Consider the following 13,195-nt stretch of genomic DNA (forward strand, 5'->3'; position numbering starts at 1 on the left):
ATTAATTAATTAATTTTTCACATTTATTGTTGGAAGCATGATAATTGTAAACTAGAGCGGTTCTCGACTTGCGCGGTTCTCGACGCAAAGCGTCGGCCGCAATGCCTCCACCTTGACGCGTATCATTTTAACTGGTGCAATTTCACTAGGAACTGGCCATCTCTAGATGACAGTGTAGGTTTTTAGAAAAAGTGTAACAAATGAAAGATCCTTGACCCATTTTGTCTCATGCCCATATGACAGTTTTAAGTTATTTGACCTCAGATGACCCCTGGGTGACCCCTGATGACTCGAAAAGACTGTCCAAAAATTTGACTCTAAATGTTGACTGTACCCACCAAGTTTCATGCCCATATGACAGTTTTAAGTTATTTGACCTCAGATGACCCCTGGGTGACCCCGGATGACCCCAAAAGACCGTCAAAATTTGACTCTAAATGTTGACTGTACCCACCAAGTTTCATGCCCATATGACAGTTTTAAGTTATTTGACCTCATATGACCCCTGGGTGACCCCGGATGACCCCAAAATGACCCATAAAAATTTGGTTCTAAATGTTTACAGTACCCACCAAGGTTCATGCCCATACGACAGTTTTAAGTTATTTGACCTCAGATGACCCCTGGGTGACCCCGGATGACCCCAAAATGACCCTCAAAAAATTTGGTTCTAAATGTTTACAGTACCCACCAAGTTTCATGCCCATACAACGTTTTTTGCCAATTTGACCTCAGATGACCCCTAGATGACCTTGGGTGACCTTGACCCACTAACCAAACCTACTGGAATTTGAAGACCGCCAATGACCATCCCTCCACCAAATTGCATCACTGTACATCTTATCAGTTCCGAGATATTGCACCCGCAAGCTCGGACGGACGAACGGACGGACAGATGGACGGACGGACGGACGGACAACCAGGAAACATAATACCTCCGGTGGAGGCATAAAAAGAAATGTACCACAGGTCAATTTGAATGGATGATGTGCAATTGCAAGTTACCATACACAGTGGTTCTTGTTGGTATTTTGATCAACACTTTCTGATTTTCAATCTGTCAACATAGGAATTCCTCAAGGCTCTATACTAGGCCCATTATTATTCATAATTTTTGTCAATTGCCTGCCTGATGTTGTTGGTTGTAATTGTAAAACTGTTATGTATGCTGATGACACATCATTAATGTGCAAAGCTAAGACTGTTTCTGATCTTCAAATGCAATTAGAGTCATGTCTAAGTAAAGTAGCTGATTGGTTCAAAGCTAACAAACTCACTTTAAATGTTGACAAAACTAAATTTATGATATTTGGCACAAAACATAAGCTTGAAAGGTTCAGTGAAATTCAACTTATCTATAATAGTAACATTATTGAAAGAGTTGATGAATTTAAGTATCTAGGTGTAAAATTTGACTGTAACTTGTCCTGGTCAGCTCATGTTGATTATATGTGTAAGAATGTTTCAAAAAGAACTGGTATTATAAGGCGCGTAAAACACTTTCTTCCATTCCATACCACTGTAATGTTATCAAATGCCCTTGTTCTTCCTCACCTTGACTATGGAAGCACAGTTTGGTCAAATTTTTCAATTGAATTTCATAACAAATTACAGGTTCTTCATAATAATTTGGCCAGATCAATACTTTCCAAGAGATATTAGAACGCCAATAAATGAATTGATGGAAACACTTCAGTGGCTTAAACTAGATAATAGATGGCATAATCAATTATTATTGCTCATTTTTAAATGCTTAAGGAACTTAAGTCCATCATACTTATCTTCTCAATTTAACTTTGTACATGATATCCATACCCACCAAACTAGAAATCATAGTACAAATACATTGATTGTGCCAAAATTTAAATCAAATTCAGGGCTACGTACATTTCATGTGAGAGCAGCCTATGCATGGAATAATTTATCTCCGGTAGTTAGAGCAGAGTTGGAGAATATTTAAATAGGCCAATTCAAATCAAAAATTTACCAAGCTCCTGTTTGAAAAGTTTATCCTTGAGTATATTGTAATTTTCATTCAATTTCATTATTATCACATAACTTTTTTGTTGTATTTCTAGTAACTTGATACCTTTCTTTTTTTTTTTAATGTGTACATCTTGTGTAAATTTTAATTATGTCTGTATATATTATAATGTACTTTGTATGAGGGCCTGCTTGAAAGCAGTGCTTGTCACTGAAGCTGTTTTACCCTCAATAAAGAAAGATTTCTATCTATCTATCTATCCCCCATTCAACTTCAGAAGTATTATAGTTCCAGCATTGTGGTTAGGTATTTTTAAATCCGTTTTCTCATAGCATTTAAAACAAGGAAGTCAGGAAATGCAACTATATTTTCACCTACATATTTTTTCCTGTGGTTTACCAATTTTGTATCACAAAGTTCACTGATGAAATAAAATTCATCATTGAACTTGATGATACCAACTATTTATAGATTCAATTCAAACAAACATGCCTATTATAAAACCTCAACCTGAACCTGGTAGTGCTATCCTGGTAGGTTCATGATGTAGCTATTTATTTATAAATGTCATTTTTAATAGGTGTGTGTTTTTGTTGCTGCAGTTTTACTTATCATTCAGAGATGTAACTGGGTAGGCCTAACAGGATGAGCGCTTGTGACCAGCATGAAGTACATTTTGTATTTACAGGAGCTTGTCCAGGGGATTGTCTACTAGTTATCACCTTGCCCCCCCCCCCCTCCCCTAAAAAACCCTCTCTTTATGTTGATATATCATCATCCAATTCCAAAAATGTAAAAAAAAAGTTGGAACCTTTCTTGTGAGTAGGTCAACCCTTCTTGTGAGAAAGTCAACCTTTTTGGTGAGATCGCCCCTTCTGGGAAAGAAGGTAAATAGTTTTTGCTGCCACATCTCAAAATTGAATTACCTGACATTACTTATTTACTGGCCCACCTGATTGTATCCACTATCACATACTATAGTGTGTCTCCTCTCAAGTTGAGAGTAACCAAATTGGCGAGCTACCAAATTCATTATGCACTATCCTGATCTGGACTATCGGGAGCGCTTGTGCCAATTGAACTTGCTCCCTCTTACAATGCGTAGGGAACAGCTTGACCTTTCATTGTTTTTTAAGTGTATTACAGGTGTGTATGACCTGGACATTGACAAATATGTCAAATTTTGCAACTCTGGGTCTGGACAAGGGCATCCCACCACTAGATCATCTACTGCTCCTCTTCTTCTTAAGGTTCCTTTTTGTAGGACTGAGGCATTCAAGTCATCTTTTTCAACCGCATTGTATCTTTGTGGAATCGGCTTCCTCCTAGTACTAGGTCTTCTTTATCTTTTCTATTTTTAAAACTAATGCGGTTCTTTTTTAAACTCAAAATTTGATTCAAATTTCAAAGCCAACAGTACGTGCACGTGGTTTTCTTCATGTAGCTGCACTATGTGCAGGTCTACTTAAAGGGGGGAGGGGACTGGGCATGGGCGGCTTATTTTTGGTCTTGAGGTGGGATGGTCTTAGAGGTGATACGCACCTGTTCGTCCCATTCTCTGCACTGGTATTAATTCGTATTTTAAACATGTATATTATTGTAATCTTTTCAGAATGTATTTTGCTATTTTATATTTTACTGTTATTATGATATTGTGCAATCTCCAGTGTATAGAGTCTAATAAATAAATAAATAAATAAATAACGCTAGGTTGGATTTTGCAGCGGCAGATTCGAATCAGTGTGTTTATGCAGTTGCAAAGCCAATGTACGAACAAATCGTCCTTCTACGCATATGTATACGCCCAGCGGGATTAGATTATCGTACGTGATCCGAATCTGCCATTGAAATCCAGCATGGTGTTACACTCCACTTGAGACATAAGCAATTTCTACAATTTAAGAAATTATGCAAGAATCCAGACCTACAGGCTACAAACCATCACAGCAGCATGCAAATAATTCAAAAACAATCAATATTGTGTATAAAAAAGTTTTATGAAGAGCTATTCCTACATGTATGAGCACATATCAGTGAAGCAGTAAAACTCTTCTTGGGATCCAATCACCAGGTGAAATAAAAACATGTTGACCTATATGAATCTAAAAAGAGGCCATTTAGAAAACACTACACATTCCTACCTTAAACTCTATCCACTCTGTCATGTACATCTACTTCCAAAATAAAAATCCACTTTATAGATAAAAATTTCAGCACAACTGGCAGCAAGATATCAATTGGTCAAAATTCACAATGCAAGCTTTTTGGACTTATTTTGTAAACATGTATTGTCATTAGTAAAAGCCAACAAGCAGTGTGTTGCATATCTCATTGTATTCATTGCGTATGCTCTGTATTCTTTTCATTTGTAATGGGAAGTTGAGCCGCCTTCAAACAGATTGGATCCCAGATGGAATTACTTGCCTTGATATTAAAGGTACACCTCATGCATGCTTTGTGTAAAACACACAATTACGCAACTTAAATCATCAACCTGAGATTGTCAGAAATCAGAATCATGGATTCCTGGGTAAGATTTGTTTTGTGTAAATAAACACATCCCAAAAAGTAACTAACCCCTTAATGCATGACCAGTATTCCAAAAGCGGTTGTCGTATGCCAAATTTGGGATATGCAGTTAAAGCAGAATTTATTTCTGCGCATTATGACACCTCATTTGTTGCAATGGTCCCAAATGGATGTTGCAGCATTCATTCAAATGAATGTAACCTAAGATATGAAAGTTGCAGCAAAACCCTTTTGCTTTGTATTCAGTATCCATGGAAGGAAATGTTTTTGGCTCTCATTGGATTTCTTGTTGTTTTGTGAATTTGGAGGTCATAACATGTGATAATCAACAAAAAAATGCCATTGTTCATCAGGTCATTGTTTACTTAATTCCAAGTTCAATGTTTTCTGTCACAAGAAGTGGAAGAACAAGTGTTACATCTGTTGGTAACACCTCCCAATCAGAAAATTTTGAATCTAACTTTGCCACTGAAAGGATAACTTGCAATTATAGGCCATTTAGGACCTTATTGGTCAGAGAAAATATTGAAATCTTCATGTTTCATTTTGAAATTACATTCATGAATAATGATCACTTATTATTGATTATCACATGTTCTGATCCTTTCCGCATACATGAAACAAAAAGAATAATCCAATGAAAGCTGAATAATAATGACATCCCAAAGGGCAAAAAGAGAGCGTTACAAGCAAGCAGTATAATTATCTGCATTTACAGAGTAATTGGTCTTCATCAGAGATAATAACATTATAACAGGATCAATAACTGCTGGTACAGATTCACTTTTTTAAAATGAATATTTTCCTTTCAACAGTTTGTGCATGTGGTAACCAAGATGATAAAAAATGGGCAATTCCAAGTGCATCATTCCGCAACGCGAAGTTTGCATATTAGGAAATTAGGGTGGTTTGGCAAAGTTTCTCCTACTCTCTTGCCAAAAATAGTTTCCATTATGCTATTCACCTACATGTTTAATTTGGCTGCTGCATTAAAAAGAAAGTTACATGTAAGTAACTTTGTGTTGCGGAATGATGCGCTTGGAATTGCCCTAATATTTCATAAAGGTACACAAAGTATATTTGTATATTTGCAAAAGTGTAACAACTTGAACCTTTTTAACTAGCTCTCACACATACAAGACCAAAGATGAAAGTCAAAAAGTAGCCCTTTAATGACCCAATTACGAAGATAACTTTAGATGCAAGTCATACCTGTAGTGTACATCCCTTTAATTGACCTGCCAAGTGAAACACCAGAGGGCAGTGTCCCTCACTACTCACCTTTACTCGCCGTGTCATCTGAGGTATCAGTCGGTTTTCTGTAAGGTTTAGGGAGGGTAGGTGGCGGAGCTCCTAAACGTACATACGCATGTACACAGCATCAATAGTACAAGCAAACAACACACACAGCAGGCAAATATATAAGAGTAAAGAGACAAACAGCAGGCAAGAAATTGGTTAGAATTCAAAAGCATTATAATCTACATGTACATGCATTATCTACAGAAAATGTAGCAAAATATTGGTTAGCAAAGTACCACAACATTATAGCAGGTAGCTGCATTTCATTTTAAGCATTACCTTAGGTAGCATGGGGGAATATTTTCTTTGGGGTCTAAATGAAAAGTTGGTCAAGTCAAGATATGTACTGGTATGTATGCCAACAATTTAATTCTTTGAGGTGTTTTGACCCCCAGTCATCTTTTATAACAATTTGGTAATCAGTGAATTTTTTAAACCATCATAAATTGAATAGCAAATACATTGTAGTCTACTTGAAGTCAAAATGAATTTAGTATTTTGCCCAACCATAGATTTTAAATCTATGGCCCAACTTACACTTTATACATGTACTAATGGAGTCAGTCAAATTAGTTGTGTTTATAAGATAACACAGCAAAATTTCAATTACTGTCATAATTATACACAATATCCCCCAGAGCTGTCAAAGCAGTCAAGCTAATTGTGTTTTCTTTTTGTTGAACTCATTATTTCAGCTTTCAATAGAAAACCTTACTGACACTAGGTATCTATGCAGGCTATATATATTTCATATTTCTAGGCAAAGAATAGTAAATCTAATTTTAAGAGAAATCATATGACTTTAAATGCATAGTTGTTGTGATCAATACCAAATGCCAAGACACCCAAAATATAGCCAAGACAGATAGCTGCATAAAACAGGTTAATAGCATTAATTCTACGACACAAAGTCTATATAGCGGGATACATGTAGTTCACACTGCCATTAAGTAGCTTTTCAAAGCCCAGTAATACACATGAAATTATTTATATGAAGCTGGGAGCTTTGACATAATCTTTTTGATGGTACACTTTTAATTACGGTTTGCTAGGTACACAGGAATCGCTGACCTTTCCCAGCCCCTAATGGGCTATTCCATTTGAAAAACATACCCCCTTCAAGAAGAATTTGTAATGCAACAATGCATCAACAGTATTAGCCACTCCAGATAGATCAAACAATTTTCATCATGGGGAAAAGTAGCACTGGATGATTTTGAAATTCCAATGGAAATTTGCCAAATAGGGGCCAAAGTGTGTAAACTCCACCTGGTAAATATTTACCACATCTGAATTGATAATAGTTCAATTGATGAAATTACAGTGTCCTCTTAAACAAGGGGGGGTAGATTTCAAATGGAACAGCCCTATGAATGTCTGGTCCACCAGAGTAATTCCTCCCTTATAATTTGTTATCATTACATCAAAGAACACAAATCTATCAACTTGACTCTAAATCCCATTGACCTAAGGGACGCACCATTAGATATTATCGGGGGGCTAGGGAGTTTGGGTCAGGCAGAAATTTTTTTTTTTTTCGCTGACTTCAAAAGCAAATTTTTTTTTTTCGCCGCCTTTGGCGGCGAAGTTGTCGTTTTTTAATTTTAATGTATAACTTTATACAGAACTGGGTAGGGAAAATTTTTTTTTTTTACTCATCAGTGAGACAAAATTTTTTTTTTTACTCATCAGTGAAGCAAAATTTTTTTTTTTTACTCATCAGTGAGGCAAAACTTTTTTTTTCAAAAAACTCCCTAGCCCCCCCCCGATAATATCTAATGGTGTGTCCCTAAATAGAAATTTCATCTCTGACTTGCTGTACAATTCACACAGATTTTACCTTGGTATTATAAATCAGATTTAAAATACTGGTATTCAATGAATAAGCAGCCATTTTTGAATGAAATATTGAAATTGGCAAAGACAGGTTTATATGCATTATGTTCTATGTAAAGGACCTGAAACCATCCTTGACATTTACAGTTTTAATCAATATTGCCAAGTACAGGGATGAAACTGGCATATAAGGATGATTACAATTTGATAATCTGTGGTACATGGTTTATCTTTTGCCATACAAATATATATATGCCCTATTAGTATTAATTAATTGTATCAAATCAATTAAAAACTATCACTTTTATTTGCCGGTTTTCTGCTATGCTGATAGAAACACTTTCAGTTTAAATCATTCATGCTATTGGGCCAAATTAAATTACAGGTCACAATGTCAACATGATTTAACATGGGAGTTCTCAAAAATATCACCCATGGACTGTTTAAGGTAAATCAGTGCTCATTGGGCACTCCATGTTGCACTAGCTGTCCAAGTAGTATTTGAACCAATGTGAGCAAATCCAAATTAGGCAGCTGACATTTTTTCGTATGGGTACTTTATAGTTTGTTTTATTTTCAGTTGGTATTTAAGTCCAGCAATAGCTCAGATCTGTTTTTAGTAATGCAATCTGTCAGTTGATGATGAATCCTAGTGATCCATCTACATACAGATCACATCAGGCATATTACACCAAAGAGGCTGACCACAGAATTATTTAGATACATTATTAGTTTCATGACAGGTAATTATTACGAGCATGTTCCTTCTTGTAATTACTTAAAACTTATCATCAGGAATTACGATGATCCCATAATATTTACGCTTTAATTTGTGAAATTAAAGTGATAAATTTGTTCAAATAATTTTAAATAAGCCTGTTTTTTCACATTTCATATACAAATTGAGTTTTCAAAATAATCAGGTCAATTTTATCAAAACTTTTATTTCCTAAGGGTTTGGATTTAATTATTACAACCTCTGAACGTCACAGAATATTTAAGATGTGTTAATTACTGTCATTAAAAAATATTAGCTACATGTATTGCAGTAACTATACCAGGTTCAAAGTTAAACATATTGATAATCCAACAATAGTTTGACAAGTAACTAATCTGGTAACACAAAATTCTCTGATGTGTGAATCCGATAATCATTTTATTTTCAAAATGTGCATCAGCCCAACAAAAAGAATATGGCCACGCGTTTTGAACTCGCCACCCAAAAATGGTGGTCATATGCTAGTCCGAAATAGAAAACATGGCGGGATGTTTGACTGTTCAAAGAATTACATTTCATATCCAGGCTAACAGTGTGTTGCATTGACCGAGTACACCGTTTGAAATAGATTTCACATCTGTGAAAAGACTTGCCACAAAAAAAAAAACCCAACTATTACCACGTGCATCGTAGGTTCATCTGCCAACACCTTATCTATAAACATGCCCTTCACCCTTTTGGCCGAATGTACTAGCATTCACCCCTTGCATCAAATGTATCTCGTGTTAGAGAACACACTAAAACACATCTGTCTACAAGACTCAATATCGCTGTAATTGAAAACGCTTGTGAAGATACTAGTACCCGGTAATCAAAGTCAAGTAACCTGCACACCGCCAGTGTGGGTGCGTAACGCTTTAACACTCTAGTGTTTTTACCACCCAAGTATGAAACGTTTCTATTATGTTTTCATAAACAAGCTATGCCTACTATCAACAACCTGAATGTTTCGGTCCTCAATGGGTATTAAAATTCAGTGGCAAAATTGTTTTGGAAAGATAATAAGATATAAATATATAGTAGAAAAAAATTTAGTCAGGAGTCCTCCTCTATATAATATGATTTATGTACTGATGAGGGTTCTTTCAATTGCTAATACCTATAATAATCTCAGGGAAGCCCAGGTAATTTGAATTCAATGTATGTTATTTTATCTACATTGTAATAAACTGATCACCAGGTTATGTATGATAATTTGATAAAACCCTAACCTACATTTGAGTAATAACCCCAATCGATTAACAATGACCATTTGAAGTAATACAATTTGCTAAATAAATGACATAATAAATTAAGGCTTATGAACCTTAAAGCTATAAGCTTTAATAAATCTGCCCATGTGGTTTTCACACTGGCAACTTAACAAATAAAAGATGAATTTGGGCATGAGAATTGTGTCAAACTATTTGGAGTCTGCAGGGGCATGTTGCCTAACATCTAATACCAGACATACGACTTGCCAACTATGCTATCTACAATGTAGATGAAACCATTATGAAAATGACCACATCATGTAATTTTTTAAATTCACATTTTCATGACTGAGAACTACTTGGCATTTAAAATGAGTGACATTATCATGCTAGGATTGGGGTTGGTACAAGGAGAAGAAATTGAAGGAAGCAAACAATTCTTATCAAATCATAACACCCTGGAAATGTAGAGGACTAAAACCTACCTTTGTGTGGCCCTGAAGGAGGTAGTGATCCTGGAGCTCTTGACTTTGGTGGTGATACAGGACGATATTTTCTTGGTTCGCTTTGGTAGATAGATCGTGAAGTGACTGTTGTTTTGGTATACTGTGATCCAGGACCGCGTAGTGCCTCTCTCTCCTCATCTAATTTGAGCAATTCCTGTTCTAGTTTAGCCATGGTCGTCATGATTACAATGTTTTATGATCCCTCTGTAAAAAGTAAATGTCTCAATCTCAGTTGATGCAGGACTTTTGAATATAGTTTATACAGTGTACATTGTATTTTCAACTACATGTAGAAGTTGCAGTGTGTACTAACATGAACATGGGCAGATATGTAAATGAATGAATGAATGGAGAGAAAATGAATGAGGAAATGAATGAATAAAAAATTGGTTGAGTAAATATATGAATGATGTATGAAAAAATGAAATAAATATTGAGAAAACATACATGAAGGATCTACAATGGAATAATGTAAGGGTGAATAACACTGAATATAGTGATATATCTTATTTTGATGAATGAACAGCTCTACATTATATGGTAATCAAATATGTTGAATTGATAAATATCACATGAAAGAATAAAGAAATAAAAGAACACACGAAAGAAAAAAAAGTTACACAATACAAAATAATACAACAATTTAAATCAATTCCAGTCTTGTCTTTATACACAACAACCCTGTGCATCAAATTCCTACCACTCAATTAGCCTGTAGACATGTACTGGTGAATCCTGTAAAATTATCTGCTTATTAATACCATACATAGCACAGCTCATCACATCCAGTCACAACCAGGCTGGAAGTATTGTCAGAGTGATCACACAACAATGCACATGTCATTCATTGACGGCTATGAACTGATGACACATACCCCTATGACCATATTTGGAAGAGTTGTAAACACTGGTGAAGTGACGTATAGTGTTCTTGAACTATCTTGTCTGTATAGATCCTGATCTCTATCTGTATTGTGAAACACCCACCCACATGCATACAACCATAGCACAGCTGATGTGTTGTATACAATGTAGGTTACTATCAGTGCAAGATAGCTGCCATATGTTGTCATTTTTAGCCATATCTGGCATCTGCCAATTGTATTGCAGGCAGGATTGCACCCTAATAACCTTATTGTGCACTACATGAAGGATATTATTAGCCCACTCAAGTTCATGGTAAACTCCTAACCTTTAGGACATTTCCCAGACAAAATCAATATGCTGTCAGGGCAATTTCAAGCAAAAGTGGGCATAAAAGTGCTAAGTTTTGGTATGAGAATCAGATCATGAAGGAGGTGAACATGGTCTTAAAATTGGAAATCTATCTTACACTACAGTTACATACATTTTTAATATTATCTTTACCATTGATTTATTCAAAACTAAACATTTTTGGCAAATTTTGTCCCATTCTCTTACTTCCATGCTTAACCATGAACGGCCGTTTACACAGACCATAAAGTTGACTTCATTCAACTTTGAATCCCCTTCAAAATTAAAAAAAAGTTGACCTGGGTTGACATTAGAATCGAAGTCCATTCAACGACAGTCCATTCAATTTGAATGTCTTTCCTGCTCGCTATATTTTCCAAAGTTCTGCCACTTCAAATTGCCTGAAATGCTATTTTGCAGCTAGTGTAAACAAACATGCATAGAAGTTGAGTTCACAACATTGAAGAGCAAGTGAGGGGATTTTAAATAAATTCACACTAACGTTGACTATCATTCTCAGGTTGTACATCTTTATTTAGTGTAAAAGCCACATCAAATAATAATAATAATAATATTAAATAATGGCACTAATCCTTAGTCACAATTTGCATTTGATGTCCCAATTGAAATCATCTAAATCTTATCTGTGTGTAAACAGGCCGGGTCTTTGTCAAAACATACATATGTACATGTATTCATATACCAATTTTTCTGTTTTTATTGATTTTACTTGTAAATTAAATACAAATGAAACCTATACCGAGAATTAATGAGCTAATTTGCATTTTATAAATGCTAATTAAGTATGGGGCGGCTTCACTATATAATACATTAGAACATATTAGAAATACTTTGACCAAGTGTCAGGGCAAAAGTATGCATTGGTTTTTAGCAAAATATTGGCAAAAATTACATTATTAGTCTTTACAGTCCTTTAGCTCAAAACTGATATTGATTATTGATAAAAACAATAAGATACAAATAAAATATAATTTGATGTATTATGAAAACCATATGTCCGATTTGCTTCAAACAAAAGGCATGTTGATCAGTGTACTTTACCCTACTCAATTAATCCGCTTTAAAAAAACATGCTCAAAGCATTTCCTAATTTCTAGAAAATGCCTCCAATACCACCTTAAATATTTAATAATAAACCCATACAATTTATATATTGCTGCACTTATGTATTTATGTCTAATTTGTGGACTGTATTAAACAAAATTTAACATTACATTTGATTGGGCATGTCATGTGGGGTTACTTTTTCCTTATAGTTAAATAAAAACATAGTGTTTGGGTACCTTGGAAGTAAAGTGTGTTAATTTCTTGACTGTAAATTGAGTACCCATGGTACATGTTTAATATTTTTGAGTGCATAATATGAATTGAATTCCTAATGAAATTTCCTTTCAGTAAATGACTTCATTTTGCATGAAAATGTTAAAAACATAAACTACAAAACCATTCATGCTGACAGTAGTAAGCCTATAGATGTTTTATTTCAACTTTTACATATTCTTCTTAGTCTTGAATCACTTTCAGCTTGGTGTGTATGGTGGGTGTGGGGAATTCGCTATCAAATACCTGTTATACTATAGTGACTCTTCCCATCAAGTGATCAGCCAAGATGGCAAAAGCTCAGATTCGTAATCAGTAGTATTTCCTTGGATTTGGCTATCCCTAACACCTAGTGCCGTACTATTACGCTGTCTTTCCTATTCGGCGAGGATGACAATTTTGACCTCCTCGTCTGTTTACAATCAGAAAGGTAGACAAAAGACCGTTCTGCAGTGGCGTAACTATAGGGTTGGTAGCGTCCGGGGCAAGAAACAAAATTGGCGCCCCTACC

General features: G+C 35.2%; 1 protein-coding gene across 5 annotated transcripts in view; it reads right to left on the bottom strand.

Annotated features, from left to right (window-relative positions):
• The window catches only part of LOC140156012 (lipoma-preferred partner homolog), a 46,823-nt gene that overhangs the window by 17,629 nt on the left and 15,999 nt on the right, over positions 1-13,195 (bottom strand). For 2 of the 5 annotated variants that reach the window (XM_072179113.1, XM_072179093.1), the window contains exons 2-3: positions 10,108-10,332; positions 5,795-5,866 (exon numbers count right to left, since the gene is read on the bottom strand). In XM_072179113.1, the coding sequence (XP_072035214.1) occupies positions 5,795-5,866; positions 10,108-10,309 (274 nt within the window). In that variant the 5' untranslated portion in view covers positions 10,310-10,332. Of the gene's footprint in view, positions 1-5,794; positions 5,867-10,107; positions 10,333-10,828; positions 10,943-13,195 lie in introns of those variants that run through there. The other 3 variants (XM_072179131.1, XM_072179120.1, XM_072179103.1) reach the window with 2 other exon arrangements.

This window comes from Amphiura filiformis, chromosome 1 (assembly GCF_039555335.1).
Source record: "Amphiura filiformis chromosome 1, Afil_fr2py, whole genome shotgun sequence".
Taxonomy (NCBI): domain Eukaryota; kingdom Metazoa; phylum Echinodermata; class Ophiuroidea; order Amphilepidida; family Amphiuridae; genus Amphiura; species Amphiura filiformis.